This window comes from Erythrolamprus reginae, chromosome 2, assembly GCF_031021105.1.
Source record: "Erythrolamprus reginae isolate rEryReg1 chromosome 2, rEryReg1.hap1, whole genome shotgun sequence".
Lineage (NCBI taxonomy): Eukaryota > Metazoa > Chordata > Lepidosauria > Squamata > Dipsadidae > Erythrolamprus > Erythrolamprus reginae.
The window spans coordinates 56663185-56680219 of NC_091951.1; the positions used below are offsets into that span (position 1 = coordinate 56663185).

Consider the following 17035-nt stretch of genomic DNA (forward strand, 5'->3'; position numbering starts at 1 on the left):
TGTGTAATTTACCAGACCTTCCTGTTATCCAATCATTGTATAAAGATTATCGTTATAAAGCATGTTTTCAGTCATCTTGTAGTGAGGCTTAGACAATTACATGCGGGTGGGTAGGAGCAATTTTCGCATGATAAATTCTTCAAGAGTTTGACAGCTATCAGCTGAACACTGTAATTTGCTTTCTGTTTGCCAGTAAAATCTAAGATTCAAAGGACTGGAAAGTAAACGGAAAATGAAAATCTTCTAACCCAACCTCTTGCCTAATGCAGGGATTGCAAAGTGGCTTCATTTATTGATACAAAAGTATTTATCTAAGTTCAGCACTCTGCCATTTGTATGTGGAGTGAGGCAAGCAAGGTCCAGATCATGAAAGCAATGTTGCAATGCAAGGCCCACCTGTTTTATGTGTGTATTGTGACATTACAGGCTTGACTCCAAAAGATCAAGCTTGCCTAGTGATGCAGTAAGATCCTAAAGATATAGTTAACTAAATTATTCAGAATTTCTTCCTGAAATAATTTTGTAATGTTTGCATTAATGACAATCTTCTTAAAGTTGTTTTGCATCTTTTATAGACATAGAATTTGTCCCTGAATCTGCATTTCCTTCCATTATACACATTTATATTCCTTTTTGTATTTCTCATTTGGCCTTTGCTTTTTTTTTAAATTACCCATGACATGAGTTCTTACTTTAACAATAACTTTCCTAACCAGTAATCCTAACTGGTAGCCTTACATTCTATATGTAACTTCTGTGATTTTAAATAATTCTAAGATAGTTTGATGGAATTTGGGAAGCTTCAATTTTCCTTTCAACTTTCCTTTCCCACTTTTTTTATTTATTAAAACATAATATATTTCTACATTTTACTGTGGCAGTATTATATTTCTCATGTGATTAACATTTCACTTACATAATATATATTTCTTTAACTGTTTCTAGGCAGTTCACCAATTTTCTTTTCCATAAATTTCTGAGTGCAGTCTTAAAGATTAAGCTCAATATTGGCTTCGAAAGATGAGGTTCCATGATTTTTAGTCCTTACTTCTAGTTCCCAATGAGTAGTTCACTTTTTGAATAATAAGAATTACAGGGGATGGACAAAGAAATGGAAACACTTGACTTTTTGGTATCATAATGTTTGAACATGTTCAAATCAATCAAAACTTGACATATTTTAATGTTTGTTTTTAATTCTGTTATTTGATATGGTTTTTTTAACTACCATTTTTTTTAACAGAAATTTAAGGAAATTGTTTTATTTTATTTGCTGGCTCATGTTTAGTTCATTATCTACCAAGACTCCAAGATCTCTTTCGCAGTACCTGCTGCTAAGTGGGGTTTCTCCCAGGCTGTATGTGTGTCTAGTTTTTTTTTTTACCAAGGTGAAGGACTTTGCTCTTGTCGACGTTGAACATCATGTTGTTAGTGTGGGCCCATAGTGTTAATCTGTCTAGATCTTTCTGTATTTTGAGCCTGTCCTCTAGGGTGTTGTCTACCCCTGCCAGCTTGGTGTCATCTGCGAATTTGATTAGTTCCCCTTCTACTCCCACGTCCAGGTCATTAATGAAAATATTGAAGAGTACAGGGCCCAGGACCCAGGACCCCTGTGGTAACTTGCTGGATTTCACCCCTCATTCTAGGGTACCTACAGATGTTCAGGTATTTAGAAATGTCATTTTTCTCTACCAGACAAATATAAATTGGTTATAACTTTCTAGAAATGGCAGACCTCTCAGACTTTCAAAGAGGCCAAATTGTTGGTGCTCGAATGGCAAGCGCTAGTGTAACAGAAAGCGCCCAAATGTTTGGCGTTTCAAGAGGTAATGTCTCAAAAGTAATGACTACTTTTGAAAGAGATGGGAAAATGTCCTCAGTCAAGCACAGGTCTGGTCGAAAGTCAAAGTTGTCAAAGCAAATTGTTAGAGCGGATCGCAAGATCACAGCTCCTAAAATCACTGCAGAGCTCAATAGACACGTACAGAACCCAGTTTCCATAAAAACTGTTCGAAGGGAGCTTCACAAATCTGGATTCCAGGGAAGAGCTGCAAGGTGTTTCCATTTATTTGTCCACCCCCTGTTTATGTCAGCGGGGGGAGGTTGGGAACCAGTGTTCTAGGCAGTAGTGAAATCCAATTATTTTTTTACTACCAGTTCTATGGGCGTGGTTTGGTGGGCATGGTATGGCTTGGTGGGTGTAGCTTGGTGGGCATGCAGGGGAAGGATACTGCAAAATGCCCATTCTCTCCCCAATCCTGGAGCCAGCCAGAAGTGGCATTTTCCAGTTCTCCGAATTACTCAAAATTTCCACTACTGGTTTTTCTGAATCTGCCAGAACTTGCTGGATTTCACCCCTCATCCTAGGGTACCTACAGATTTAAAAATGTCATTTTTCTCTACCAGACAAATATATATGCTATGATGACCATCATCTTTCGATAGTGCACATTTTTCACTTATTTTCTTTATTTTATTGTGAACCTCAAACATTATCCTTAGAACATGAGCTGAACTATAATGCAACCACATTGGTTTCAGGGTTTGGACTGTGGAGGCTACTCCTTTATTTTTTTTCAATTTGTTGTCCCAATTTTACAAACAGATAAAAACCAGAGTTATTTAGTGTATTCAAGAATTAGTTTGGGGTAATGGTTAAGCCTAAGGCTTGGAGACCATGAGTTTTAATCTCATTTTAGGAATAAAGCCAGCTGGCCAGTTGCTTTCTCTCAGCCCTAGGAAGGAGGAAAGGAAAAAAGCCATTTCTGAAAAACCTTGCTAAGAAAACTTCGGGGATTTATTCCGGCAGTCACCAGGAAGCCACAAATGCCTCCAAATAAACTTTTTTTTTTCAAAAAAAGCTTGAAGTTGAAGTCCATACATTTAAATAAAGAAAACCAGAATCGGCCATAGCTCCCTACTTGGTATAAAAAAGATAACATCATTTGTTTCTTAAAATAATAATATCTCACAATGAAGATGTTGTGGACTCATAGCAGTCACTGCATATTACTTAGAAGACATTTAGTTCTTGATCCAAAATATGATATAGAACCAGCTATCAGTTTGATGCCTGCATTTTATTCCAAAATTTGGATGTTGTTGCCCTTATTGGCCTTGCTTCTGATTTTACTATTTTTCTTTTCTGGTGATAGTTTTACATTCGAGGGACCAAAGAGGAAATGAGCTTGAGAAGGCAAAGGGGACTTGTTCCTGCTTCATTTCAGTACAGTACTTCTTACAGTAGAGACTACCCACAGTTGCTCATTATTATTATTATTATTATTATTATTATTATTATTATTATTATTATTATTATTATTATTTAGATTTGTATGCTGCCCCTCTCCGCAGATTCGGGGCGGCTCACAACAATGATAAAAACAATATATAATGACAAATCTAATAATTAGAATCTAAAATAACAATGGTACATTTAAAAAATCTAAAAAGCAAGGAACCCCAATATAAAAAAAACCATACATACAGTCATATCATGCACAAAAAACTACATTGGCAGGGGGAGATGTCTCAGTTCCCCCACGCTTGACGACAGAGGTGGGTTTTAAGGAGTTTACGAAAGGCTCATGCCCTTATCACCTTGAGGTTTGACTACTGCAATGCTCTCTACATGGGGCTACCTTTGTTTGGAGACTGCAGGTAGTACAGAATGCAGCCGTGTGAGCAATCATGGGTTTCTGTAGATATGCCCATGTCAGTACAGCACTCCGCAAGCTGCACTGGCTACCGATTAGTCTCCAAACACGATTCAAAGTGTTGGTTTTATGACCTATAAAGCCCTACATGGCATGGGACCAGATTACTTACTGGACTGTCTTCTGCCTCATACATCCCAGTGGCCACTCAGGTCCCACAGAGTTGGCCTTCTCCAAGTCCCATCAGTCAGACAATGCTGTCTGACAGGGCCTAGGAAAGAGCCTTTTATGTGGTGGCCCCAGCCTTATGGAATGACTTCTCTTCAGAGATCCGTACTGCCCCCACTCTCCCTACCTTTAAAGCTTTAAAGACCCATCTTTGCCAGCAGGCCTGGGGCCATTGAATGTATATGCCTTGCCCCGACAAATGAATGAATGTCTGATGCATAATGTCTGAATCTGTTTGGTTGGTTTTTAAACTATGGGGATTTTTAGTTGTTATTTATATAGATTTCTATCATGCTTATATTAGAAACATAGAAGACTGATGGTAGAAAAAGACCTCATGGTCCATCTAGTCTACCCTTATACTATTTTTTGTATTTTATCTTAGGATGGATCTATGTTTATCCCAGGCATGTTTAAATTCAGTTACTGTGGATTTACCAACCACGTCTGCTGGAAGTTTGTTCCAAGGATCTACTACTCTTTCAGTAAAATAATATTTTCTCACGTTGTTTTTGATCTTTTCCCCAACTAACTTCAGATTGTGTCCCCTTGTTCTTGTGTTCACCTTCCTATTAAAAACACTTCCCTCCTGAGCCTTATTTAACCCTTTGACATATTTAAATGTTTCGGTCATGTTCCCCCTTTTCCTTCTGTCCTCCAGACTATACAGATTGAGATATTACTTGTTGTAAGCCACCTTGAGTCCCAGGAGAAGGGTGGCATAGGAATCAAATAGATAGATAGATAGATAGATAGATGGATGGATGGATGGATGGATGGATGGATGGATGGATAGATAGATGGATGGATTTCTCAATCCCGAGGCAGGTGTGTTAAACTGGCATAAGGTGTTTAAATTCCAACACCCAGAATTCTGAGAGTTGAAGCCCATAAATCTTCAACCTGTATCAGTGTTTCAAATTGAAACACTGGTATAAAGTACAGCAGGCAGCAAGACTTCCCTGAAGCCAAAGGCAAAGTACCAGCAGAAGACTCCCAGAAATTAAAGTAAAGAGCCTTATTGGCTCTCTCTATGGAGATTTGCAATCATTCAGGTCATGGTGATCTCAAAGGTGCTTTTTCCCATCCTTTTCAAAAGGCAATTGGACTTTCTTGTTTTTCTTGTTTGAAAACTTCTCACTTCTCATCCAAGAAGTTCTGAACTGAAGAAGCTTCTTGGATAAGAAGCGAAACGCTTACAAATGAACAACTCCCCACCCCCAAGAAAGCCCAGTTGCCTTTTGGAAAAAGCACTTATGGGACCCCCCATGACCTGCATGATTTAAAATCTCCAAAAAGATGCTCCTCGCCTTAATTTCTGGGGGTTGGGGTGGGGATGTCCCTGCTTGTTATAACAATTACAGACGCTTGGGAAGTGTTCAACTTATGTTATTGTGATACAAAATCCAGCATATCAACCTCGTTTGCCCGAGGTTAATGTGCGTTTGTTTTTTGTGAATAAAATAACAACAACAAGAGTTGGAAGGGATGTTGGAGATCTTCTAGTCCAACCCCTTGCTTAGGCAGGAAACCCTACACTACCTTGCAGGGCTACTGATAGGCCAGTATTACTGCTACTGGCGTCAGGGGCCCAGCCAAATTGAAAAATGGGGGAGGGGGCGGTTTAATACATAATTGGTATGTCGCAAAATAAAGTAGTTTTAAAATGGCGGGGGGGGGGCAGACACTTAGGCTGTATGGGGCCCCAAAATTCCTGATAGCGGCCCTGCTACCTTGGACAAAAGATTGTCCAATCTCTTCTTAAAAACTCCCAGTGTTGGAGCATTCACAACTTCTGGAGGCAAGCTGTTCCACTGATTAATTGTTCAGGAAATTTCTCTTAAGTTCTAAGTTGCTTTTCTTCTTGTTAATTTTCCACCCATTGCTTCTTGTCCTGCCCTCAGGTTCTTTGAAGAATAGGTTGACTCCTTCTTTGTAGAAGCCCCTGAGATATTGGGATACAGCTATCATGTCTCCCCTGGTCCTTCATTTCATTAAACTAGCCATTCCTAGTTCCTGCAAACGTTCTTCATGTTTTAGCCTCCAGTCCCCTAATGACCCTTGTTACTCTTCTCTGCACTCTTTCTAGAGTCTCAACATCCTTTTTACATCACTGGCTACCAAAATTGAATTCAGTATTTCAACTGTAGCCTTACCAAGGCCTTATAAAGTGGTATTAACACTTCATGTGAACTTCACTTATTTTATTTGTTTATTTTTGTCAAGTATGTATTGGTAGTATATAAAGAAATAACACTGTTTATATACATGAGATTGGTACTAATATGAGAGAGACTTGGGACAGGGACGGTAGGCACACTGGTGCACGTCATTTCATTTCACTTTGTGCTTTGCCTTCAGTGAAGTCCTCGAAAGCACAGCCAGGCTTTCCCCGGGGGGGGGGGGCAGCGTGAGGCAGAGCGGCACCCATTTAAAAGGCCGCAGGTCGCCCGCGCTGACCGGGGCAAGGTTTCTCCCCACAGAGGCGAAATACCGCGAGGAGCTCGCCCTTCTTGCGTCAGATGTAGGGCCGAGGGGGGAGTGGTGGTGGTGGTGGAGATTCCCTGCCCTCCCCGCCTAAACTCCGCCTACCCGGGTCTCCGCCCCCCTAACTCCAGCGCCTCGTGTCCCCAGCTCGCTCGGACATACTTTTTTTTTTTTTTGCACGGCCTGAAGAGCGAAAGGTAAGAGCTCCTGCCGCGCGCGGGCACGCGCCCGCCCCGCCGCTGGCTCCAAGCAGAAGCTGCGGGAGGTGGGGAGGGAAAAGAGCGCCAAAAGTCGCAACTTTGTCAGGGAAAGAGGAGGGAAAAGCCTTTCCGCAGGCGGCTTTTTAAACTAATACGCGCGTGGAGCTCGGCAGCGCCGGGACTTGGTGGGCGCGCGTCATCTTGCCAGCGTGTCCTGCGGTTGTGCAAGAGTGCGCGTTTAACAAATGTGCGCTCGGTGCGTCCCGAGAAACGAGGGAAATGTTTCATCCCCGGCGTGGTCTGTTACCATGGCTAGGGCATTGCAGAGGCTACGATACAGCCTCTGACGGCGCCATCTGCTACAGAGTTGCATGTGCCCATCACGCTGGGGGATGTTTGGTCCAGGAGTGGTTAAGGCACCAGGCTATAAACTAGGGGACAGCGATTGCTGATCCTGCTTTAGGCATGGAAGAGGAGAAGGAAGGACAGGGAGTCAAGCTATTCTCCAAAGTACCTGAGGGCAGGACAAGAAGCAATGGGTGGAAACTAATCAACGAGGAAGCAACTTAGAACTAAGGAGAAATTTCCTGACAGTTAAAACAATTCATCCTTGAAACAGCTTGCCTCCAGAAGTTTTGAATGCTCCAACATTGGAAGTTTTTAAGATGTTGGATAGCCATCTGTCCGGAGTGGTTTAGGGTGCCTGCATAAGCAGGGGGGTGGACTAGAACAGTGATTTTCAACCTTTTTTGAGTTGCGGCACATTTTTTACATATACAAATTCATGGGGCACATTGAGCGGGGTGGAGTGGGGGGGCTTAAAAAAGTTTGGACAAAATTTTTTCTCTCTCTCTCTCTCTTCCTCCCTTTCACTCTATTTCTATCCCTCTTTCTCTCTCTTCCTTCCTTCCTCTCTCTCTCCATCCCTCTTCCTTTCTCTCTTCCTTCCTTCCTCTCTTTTTTGCTCTTTCTATCTCTGCCTCCTTCCCTGCCTATCTTTCTCCCTCTTTCTTTCTCTCTTTCTCTTTCTCTCTTGCTTTCTCTCTCTCTCTTGCTTTCTCTCTCTCTATCTTTCTCTCTCTTGCTGAGCTTCGCGGCACACCTGACCATGTCTCGCGGCACACCAATGTGCCGCGGCACACTGGTTGAAAAACACTGGACTAGAAGACCCCCAAGGTCCCTTCCAACTCTGTTATTCTATAATTGTAAAGCCAGCTGGGTGTCTGTGAGCCAGTTGCTTTTTCTCAGCCTAGCTCACCTCACAGAGTTGTCATGGAAGAAAATAAGAAGAGGAAGAGGAAGAACAAGGATTATCTTGCTGCCCCGAGTTGCCTATAAAAACAATAAAGGCAGAAATAAAAAGAAATAATAGTTTATGCCTTTCAGCTATTCTGGTGTGTTTCTTGGCATTTGAGCAAGGAGTATTTCAGTCTGGGAAAGAGAATGGATGTGTTGTTTTGGGGCCGCATGCTAGAAGTGGCATCGCTGAGAGGCATAAGCTGCTGCCTTGTTTTACCTGCTTAAATCTACCTGTGTGTACTACTTTTCAAATACAGGTAATGGATGACACGCTTCCATATAGCAGTGTAGTATTTGCAGGCCAAAACTACAACCTGTTTTGGTATGAAACCACATTGTCTGTAAAGAAAAGCAGCTTGTGATTCTGTGTGCATTTTTGTGTACAAAAACAGAAGTACAAAGAAACTTGTTATTTGAGGATTATGACCTCTATTGATTTTACTTTTATAAAGCAAAGCTGGAATGTGGAGACTAGCCGAATAGTTTTAATTGTCTATGCATATAGTCAGCTATTGCCTTCATCTAGGATGCTTTTTTCAACTTCCTATTCTGCCCCACAAGGCTTTTCCTGGTGGTCTCCCATCCAAGAAGTATGCAGGCCCTACTTTAATTAACTTTGTGTTGCAATCAGCCACTAGCTGTTGCGTCTCACTATCCAGTTACTTATATTAAACTAACATGCAGATAATTGCATGAAAATCAGGTCTTTTTTATATTTGCCAAACACTTCTTTAAACATGAATATTTACAATGATATTCAGCTCACGTGTCATTTTCCTTTGGCGAAATTTGCACCGATGATTAGATAAGAGTATGAAGAAAGAGCAATAGAAGCAGACCTTGGGAAAACAACAATTGGTTGCATCAGGTTTTGACTTGATTTGCATCTTTGGTCAGTTCCCTTTGTTCAGAGCAGTTGCTTAGAAGCTAAGAACAAGTTTTAACATGGACTGGGTTTTAAGTAATAACTGATACTGAATATAATTAATAGTATTTGTTGTCCTTGTTAGTAATTAACATATGCTATTATGATGCCAATAGAAATGTGCAATTACAGTGCTACTTCTACTTAAGAACTTAATTTGTTCGGTGACCAGGTTCTTAAGTAGAAACATTCTTAAGTAGAAGCAATTTTTCCCATAGGAATCAATGTAAAAGCAAATGATGTGTGCAAACCCAATAGGAAAGAAAGAAAAGCTCAGAATTTGGGTGGGAGGAGGAGGAGGAAGAAGAGGAGGAGGACAGTCGCCGTGGAAGGAAGAAGGTGAGGGGAGGGGAATCAAAAAAATCCAAAACTTTAAGGCTTTAAAAAAAAAAAGGAACTCTGAGGCGGCGAGGAGGAGCATGTGCCTCCCATACACCCAGCACGAGGCTGCCTCCCATACACTGTGCCAGAGAGAGAAACTCAGGCGGGTGAGAGGGGGGAACCTCCTGCTCCTTTGACCGAAAGGCGGCTGCTGCTGCTACCTGCTGCCTCCTCCTTCCCATGCTGAAGGGCTCCCCTCTGCTCTCACTCGTTCATTCATTGTGGTGACTCCTCGATTTGGCAGAAGACGAGTTGATCTGGCCGGGACGAAGCGCCCCCTTTTGCTTTTCTGTGCCCAAACGCCCTGGGAGGCAACCTCGCGCTGGGTGTATGGGAGGCAGCGCGAGGGATTCCCCACAGCGAAGTGGTTTATTCCCTCTCCAAGCGCCCAGAGAAAGGAAAATGCTCTCTTCGCTCTGGGCTGCCAAAGCCTCCTTAAGCGCCACCAAAAGGCTCCTCTGGCAGCCCAGAAAAGCCCGAGTTGCCGGGATTAAACGGGGAATGACAGGAAACTGGCCAGGCCTTCGTGCCGCTCTCAAATTTCCTGGGAATTTTTTCCGTGCTTGGGTTCTTAAGTAGATGCAAAAAAATCTTGAATACCCAATTCTTATCTAGAAAAGTAGAGGTGTTCTTAAGTAGAGGTACCACTGTACTTTCCATAGACTTTGCAAAAGCACCATGACCACAGTAGTACACTCAATACCCTAAAATAAGACAAATGTTTCAAGCCATGGTTCTCCAACCTTGGCAACTTTAAGACCTGTGGACTTCAACTCCTGAAATCTTCAGTCCACAAAGCTTTGCTGAGTGAGGAATTCTGGGAGTTGAAGTCCACAAGTCTTTAAAGTTGCCAAGGTTGAAAACCCCTATTTAAACCATCGAGATAATAGGCATTCTATTTACCTAAATTGTACATTCTTCTAGCCACATCCTTTGAAATGAATTGTTGCATTAAAAAAGCCCCAAACATCCAACTAAAAACATAGTGAAAGTTCAGCATCCAAACTGGGGGCAGGAGGACAATTGATGGAAGTATATCATGCCATTGTGCAAAGCTTTTGATTTTTTTAGTTTGTCTCTGGTATCATCATCATTTAGTATGTTGATTAGTAATTAGAAATGGACGTGTATGCTCTTAACCAAGTTTTAAAAAGCAGGAAAACTTAATTTGTACAATATTTTTGTAAGGCAATTATCATTTTTAATCTTAGTACTTCAAGAAAATTCTATATCCTTCTCCATAACTTTACAGCTGTCTTCTCTAACCATTAATGGTCATCGCTGAAGAAGAATAGCAATATCACTTAGATTTATACAGTGGAACCCCGACATAAGAGCTGCTCTACTTAAGAGCAACTCGAGATAAGAGCTGGGAGGGGAGAGATATTTTTGTTCTACTTACAAGCCCAAATTCGAGATACAAGCGCCAAGGAGCTGTCTCCTGAAGCCAAACGCTAACTTCCGCGTTCGGCTTCAGGAGACAGCTGCGAAGCGGCGCGCGTGTTTTAAAAGGTTGCAGCCGGCCTGGGGGGCTCGGGGGGGTGCTTGCAGCTTTCTTTCTTGCTCTTTTTCTTTCTCTCTTTTACCTTCCCTTCCTCTATTTCTTCTTTTCTTTCTCCTTCCCACCTTCTTCCCTCCCTCCCTCCCTCCCTTCACTCATTCCTCTCTTACTCTTCCCTTTCATAAGTTTCCTTGCTTCCTTCCTCTGTTCCTGTCCCTTCCCCCTTTCTTTCTTTCTTTCTTTCTTTCTTTCTTTCTTTCTTTCTTTCTTTCTCTTTTTCTTTCTCTCTTTTACCTTCCCTTCCTCTATTTCTTCTTTTCTTTCTCCTTCCCACCTTCTTCCCTCCCTCCCTCCCTTCACTCATTCCTCTCTTACTCTCCCCTTTCATAAGTTTCCTTGCTTCCTTCCTCTGTTCCTGTCCCTTCCCTCTTTCCTTCCTTCCCACCCTCCGTCCATTCATTCACCCATTCCTCTCTTGATCGCTTAAAGCCGGTCCCTGGTGCAAAAAGGGTTGGGGACCTCTGTCCTACAGGATTGGGTGGCAGAGAAGTTGAACATATGTAAATTTAAAAGTTTAAGAAAGTTTACAAGTTAAGTGAAAGAAACTTCATTATTCATTTATATGTACATGTACATTTCTTCATTAAAAACATGTCTTTCTGCATAATTTAGACTAACTTTGTGAGTTTTTTGAGGGCTGGAACCAATTAAAATAATTTACATTAATTCCTATGGGGAAAAGTCGTTCGAGATAAGAGCTGCTCGACTTAAGAGCCCAGGTCCGGAACAAATTAAACTCGTATCTCGAGGTACCACTGTATACTATTTCTAAGTGCTTTACAGCTGTTTCTAAGCATTTTACAGAGTCAGCATATTGCTCCCAACAATCTGGCTCTTCATTGTACTGATTTTGGAAAGTTGGATGGCTGAGTCAACCTTGAGCCTGGTACAAATAGAATCCTGGAAGTCAGCAGAAATTGCAATACTGCATTCTAATCACTGCGCAACAACAGCTCTAGAACAGCTCTTAGTTTCCACATAGTTTAGTGTGTGGAAACTAAACCAGGAGAAGATGCATTTTAGTTTTGGCTCATGCATTAGGTTTAGGTTTATTGGATTTATATGCCGCCCCTCTCCGCAAACTCGTGGCGGCTCACAACAATAATAAAAAAACAGTACAGTACATAATACCAAATCCAACGCCCACCCATCTAGTTACAATTTAAATTAATAATCTCATAAAAACAGTATATATAAAAAACAGGCACACAATCAATCAACAAAACAACATGGGCAAGGGGGAGGTGTTTTAGTTCCCCCATGCCTGACGGCAAAGGTGGGTCTTAAGGAGTTTACGAAAGGCAGGGAGGGTGGGGGCAATCCTAATCTCGGGGGAGCTGGTTCCAGAGGGTCGGGGCCCCCACAGAGAAGGCTCTTCCCCTGGGTCCCACCAGACATTGTTTAGTCGACGGGACCTGGAGAAGGCCAACTCTGTGGGACCTAACCGGTCGCTGGGATTCGTGCGGCAGGAGGCGGTCCCGAAGATATTCTGGTCCGGTGCCATGAAGGGCTTTATAGGTCATAACCAACACTTTGAATTGTGACCGGAAACTGATCGGCAGCCAATGCAGACTGCGGAGTGTTGGAGTAATATGGGCATACTTGGAGAAGCCCATAATTGCTCTCGCAGCTGCATTCTGCATGATCTGAAGTTTCCGAACACTTTTCAAAGGTAGCCCCATGTAGACAGCGTTACAGTAGTCGAGCCTCGAGGTGATGAGGGCATGAGTGACTGTGAGCAATGACTCCCGTTCCAAATAGGGCCGCAACTGGCGCACCAGGCGAACCTGGGCAAACGCCCCCCTTGCCACAGCTGAAAGGTGTTTTTCTAACGTGAGCTGTGGATCGAGGAGGACGCCCAAGTTGCGGACCCTCTCTGAGGGGGTCAATAATTTCCCCCCCCCCCAGGGTAATGGACGGACAGATAGAACTGTCCTTGGGAGGCAAAACCCACAACCACTCCGTCTTGTCTGGGTTGAGTTTGAGTTTGTTGACACCCATCCAGGCCCCAACAGCCTCCAGGCACCGGCACATCACTTCCACTGCTTCGTTGACTTATGAAACAGCCTCCTTATAAATGTTAGACTTGTGCCCCTATGATTCCCTTCCAGAAAACATTAAAGACTGAATTATTCTGAAGAGATTTGAAGGCTGAATATTGCTTATTATTACAATTGATGAGTTGCTCTCTTGTGTAATTGAATTAAGATAGTTTAATTACTGAGTCTAATTGATTGTACAGTTCTTTGTTAATGCTGGTTACAGTTCTTTGTAGACATTATTTTATTCTTCATGCTTACCATGATGTTTTATTTGTTTGAATAATGACATCATCACAGCACGCTCTGATTTTTGTAAGATTTCATGAATCTAAATGGAGTTAGCAATTTTGTATCCAATAAATAAATAAGGGCAAGTAGATCAAAGTAGACTATAAACAAGATGCATCTTCCAGTTTCTACCCAATGAAGAATCCAGAGAGAGTTCCAAAGGAGTTTTTCAAAAGGCAATTGGACTTTCTTTGTTTTTTCTTTGAAGACGTTTTGCTTCTCATCCAAGAAGCTTCTTCAGTTTTTAGATCAGGAAGAAAAGATTTTCAAAAAACAAAGAAGGTCCAGTTGCTTTTTGAAAAATACCTTTGGGATAACCATGACCTGTATTATTGAGAATCTCCATAGACATCTAGAGAGAGACTTTATTTCATGATAATCCTTAGTGCTTGAGCAAAATCGTATGTGAATGGATAATTCTTTGCATCTCTTGGATTCAAAGAAATTATAAATAAATATGTAAATATGTAAATATGAATATGTATTGTTTTTAAAATGGGAAAAAGTTTAATAAATATATTTAAAAAAGAGAAATTATAAATAAAAAGGAATAAAGAATGACTCAGCCTAATTTTAAAACCCAGACCATGCAAATAATATCAATATTTTTCCCATTAAACTTAACAATTTAAAGGTTTTTTAAAATTGTACCATTGTTTTGTTTATCTGCTTCTTTATATATTTGGGCTATTTTTTCCTGCACTTATTTAAGCAGTCCTTTTATTTTTTACAAGTGAGAAAAAAAATAGAATAGAGGATCCTGTTTCAATAGTCAAAGCTAGAAATGTTTGAGGCTGAAGCCTCGATAACCCAGTTAAATAAGATGGTTAGATATATCAAGATATAGTATATGAGCAAGAAAACATGTAAAGCAAACTGAGGTAGTTCAATGGAAGGAAAATATATTCTTATAATAATAAATCAGTTTGTGTGGGCTGGATAGCAGATTGAAAATTCTATTTAAAAAATACTTGCCAAACCCTAGAGAAGAATCAAATGGAGTATTTATCCCCACACTCTTTAACATTTTGTTAATATTTCAATAAGGTAGAACAAATGTTTATTAAATTTTCAGATTACATAAACCTGGGTGAGAAATATCCTGAGAAGTAAGCCACAATGAAAGAAACTTTGGAAGAGTAGAAAGGAGAATGAGAGGTTTAGAAACTAAGGCCCATGAAGAGTAATTGAAAAAATTGAGATGACAGGAATAGTCGCTTTCCAAATACTTAAAAGATTGTTTGTTTGTTTGTTTTCATTTATAAGCTTCTCTTTTCCTGTGTACTCAGGGCGGCTTACAGTATAAAAACGATTACAAAATGTAAAACCCCCAAACATTAAAAGACCATTCAACCAGGATCTATCCAATACCACAAGCATACCTCAGTTACCTCAGAGGTCAGATGATGTTTTCCATCATTCCAGAGTGCAAGATGGAAAATTATGGACTTACAGGAGAAACATCTGGCAAGATTCATTATTACAGTTAAATGGTTAGAATAAATCTCTCAATCTCTATCTGCATAAGTATGCAGTCCAATACAAAAAGAGGCCCAGGGACAGGTTTTTTTCCCCATCAATAAGAAATCTTCTCCATCAATAAGCAATAGATGTAGCTTTCCAATGGTGAATGAATATTTGGATATTTTTAATTAGGTACTAACACAAAAACAAAGTGGAAAATCATCCAGCAAACCCACTTATTAATCTATGTGACAGAGCTAGAAAAAACCAACACCACAAGACAGTCATCCCAAAGTATTTCATTTCCCATGCTGCCACCAACTGAGATTTCAGGCCACAGTGACAACCATGACAACGTCTTAACTTATTATAAGCCTGTCATCAGCTGAATATATTCTTCAGGACACAGTATAGAAGTTTGAAACTGTGTGAGATGGTATTGAATTGGGAGGAGAGGGATTTTATTAAATTGGTTCTTGTTTTCAGGCTACTCCCTCATGAAGATTGAATTGTCAGTGACACTTTTTTTTTTGCAGAAATAAAAAAAAATGTACTTCACCTTTGGAAATTAAACTGAATTATCTGGAGCACCTTAGAGAGCTTGGAGTAGGATGCATACCTCGAGGGGTTTTTGCCTTTCCTTGTTCTGAAGTTCTCTTGATATGGATAGCATTTTTGTTACATCAATAGATTTTCTGTGGAAGGTTTAATTGGGAAAAGTCAAATTTTCTATATTGTACATTTTAACCAAGTGTATGGTTAATATCAGAGCATTAACGGTTAGGAAGCAGCACAACAATTTATTACTTATCATTTATTTCCTAATACAAATATTTTGTATGTTGCCATCCAATGGGAGTTATTACCACTGCTAATAACTTTCCTTCTTATTCCTTTTTGCCCAGGAATTCCAATTTATTTAAAAACTAGTGATTCATTTGTTTGCTGATGAATAATTTCTGTGCCACTTACTTTTTGTTGTATTGTTATTACATAGGCACCCGATGTTAAAATTAGTCTTATAGGTTAATTTTTCTTACAGTTCTGATTCTGTTTTAAATCCCTGGCACTTACTCATATGACAAGTTTCAGTCTTTAAACAAGATTGACATGTTCTAAAAATCAGATTAGGAACCAGGAGATTGGGAGTTCTATTTCAACTTTTGGCATAAAACCATCTGGATGATCTGGGGGTCAATCACTTTAAGCCTTAAGGAGGAAGAAATGGCAAGTCAGTTTTTCTGAAAAACCATACCAGGAAAACTTAATGAACTTGGTATCAGTGCTGACTTAAAGGCACCAAGAGAGGGGGGGGGGGGGATACCCAGTGATTTGTGTCAGAAGAAGGCGTTCTAACTAATCTGTGATTGTGACTACAATATAGTCATTTGGGATATTATATAGGATGTAAATAGAAATGCAACATTGCATTGATAAAGTCCACAGATAAATCATTCATGTTCTTGGAGATTATTTTTGTAACGATTTTGAGAATCCTAAAAGTTACAGGAAGGTAGCTGAAGGGCAGAAACAATCCATCAATACCTCTAATCAGATGCATGCTGCTGAGTAAATGTTTTCTTGAAAATAAGATTTCTAAGTATCTCTAGCAATTCTTTTGTGCATTGGAGGAGCTGCCGCAATTCAGAGATACAATGCATAGAGAGAGAGAAGAAAAAATTATGCCAAAGTAATGAGCTAATTATGAGGATGTGTCATTATCTTATTATGGGTGTGCACTTTGTTTTTCAGGGCTTCCAGAAAAGTGCTTACAGGAACTTAATTTAGTCTTGCCATGCCACCTCCAACAGACACGGGTTTAGCCTATACCAGATGGTCAATGGGGATGGGCAGTGGTCTTTGGAGCATTCATTTCCATTGGATTTTCATATGCTTTCCCGAAAGGAATAGCAATCTTCTACAAAGAAATCCAGGATTTCTTTGGTACATCGTACAGTGAGATTGCATGGGTTTCTTCAATTATGTTGGCAGCTACATATGGTGGAGGTAAGTAGAAGAGACTACTGTAATCTGTTAACTTGGCATTGACTTGTAGGAGTTAAATGTCCCCAAATTAAACTGCGGACACTATTGAAATTGGCAGGTACATTATGTTTACACATAGTAGTCCATGGTACTGGTTTTATTATTCAACTCTATTTCTGAATTCTTCAAATCTGATCTTATGTAACCAGGTTGGGTGCAAGATGTTTCGTGTTTGCTTTGCTGCAGTAGTAATGCTGGGAAACGAAGTTTTATTTTTATTTTATTAAATGTTTTTCCCAACAAGAAATATTAAAATGAATATAAACTCATACAAAGTAAGAAAAAGAAAAAAAAGTGGAAAAAACCTAAATGTGTAAGAATGGAAAAAAAATAAAAGAAAATCAGAAAAGAAAACAGATACAAAGAAATAATTTCCAATTTATTCTACAACAGTTATAAGTACAATTCTAGCTATATCTCTTACTCTGTGGTTGTCACAACATGGCTCTTCTCTTTAT

The 17035-nt window shown here is 40.3% G+C and overlaps 1 protein-coding gene across 1 annotated transcript in view; it reads left to right on the forward strand.

The window, feature by feature from the left end:
• Positions 1-6550: 6550 nt before the first annotated feature.
• The window catches only part of LOC139160393 (monocarboxylate transporter 2-like), a 41898-nt gene continuing 31413 nt past the window's right edge, over positions 6551-17035 (forward strand). The window contains 3 exon segments of the mRNA XM_070738184.1: positions 6551-6568; positions 16284-16358; positions 16360-16538. Coding sequence (XP_070594285.1) covers positions 16327-16358; positions 16360-16538 — 211 coding nt within the window. The 5' untranslated portion in view covers positions 6551-6568; positions 16284-16326.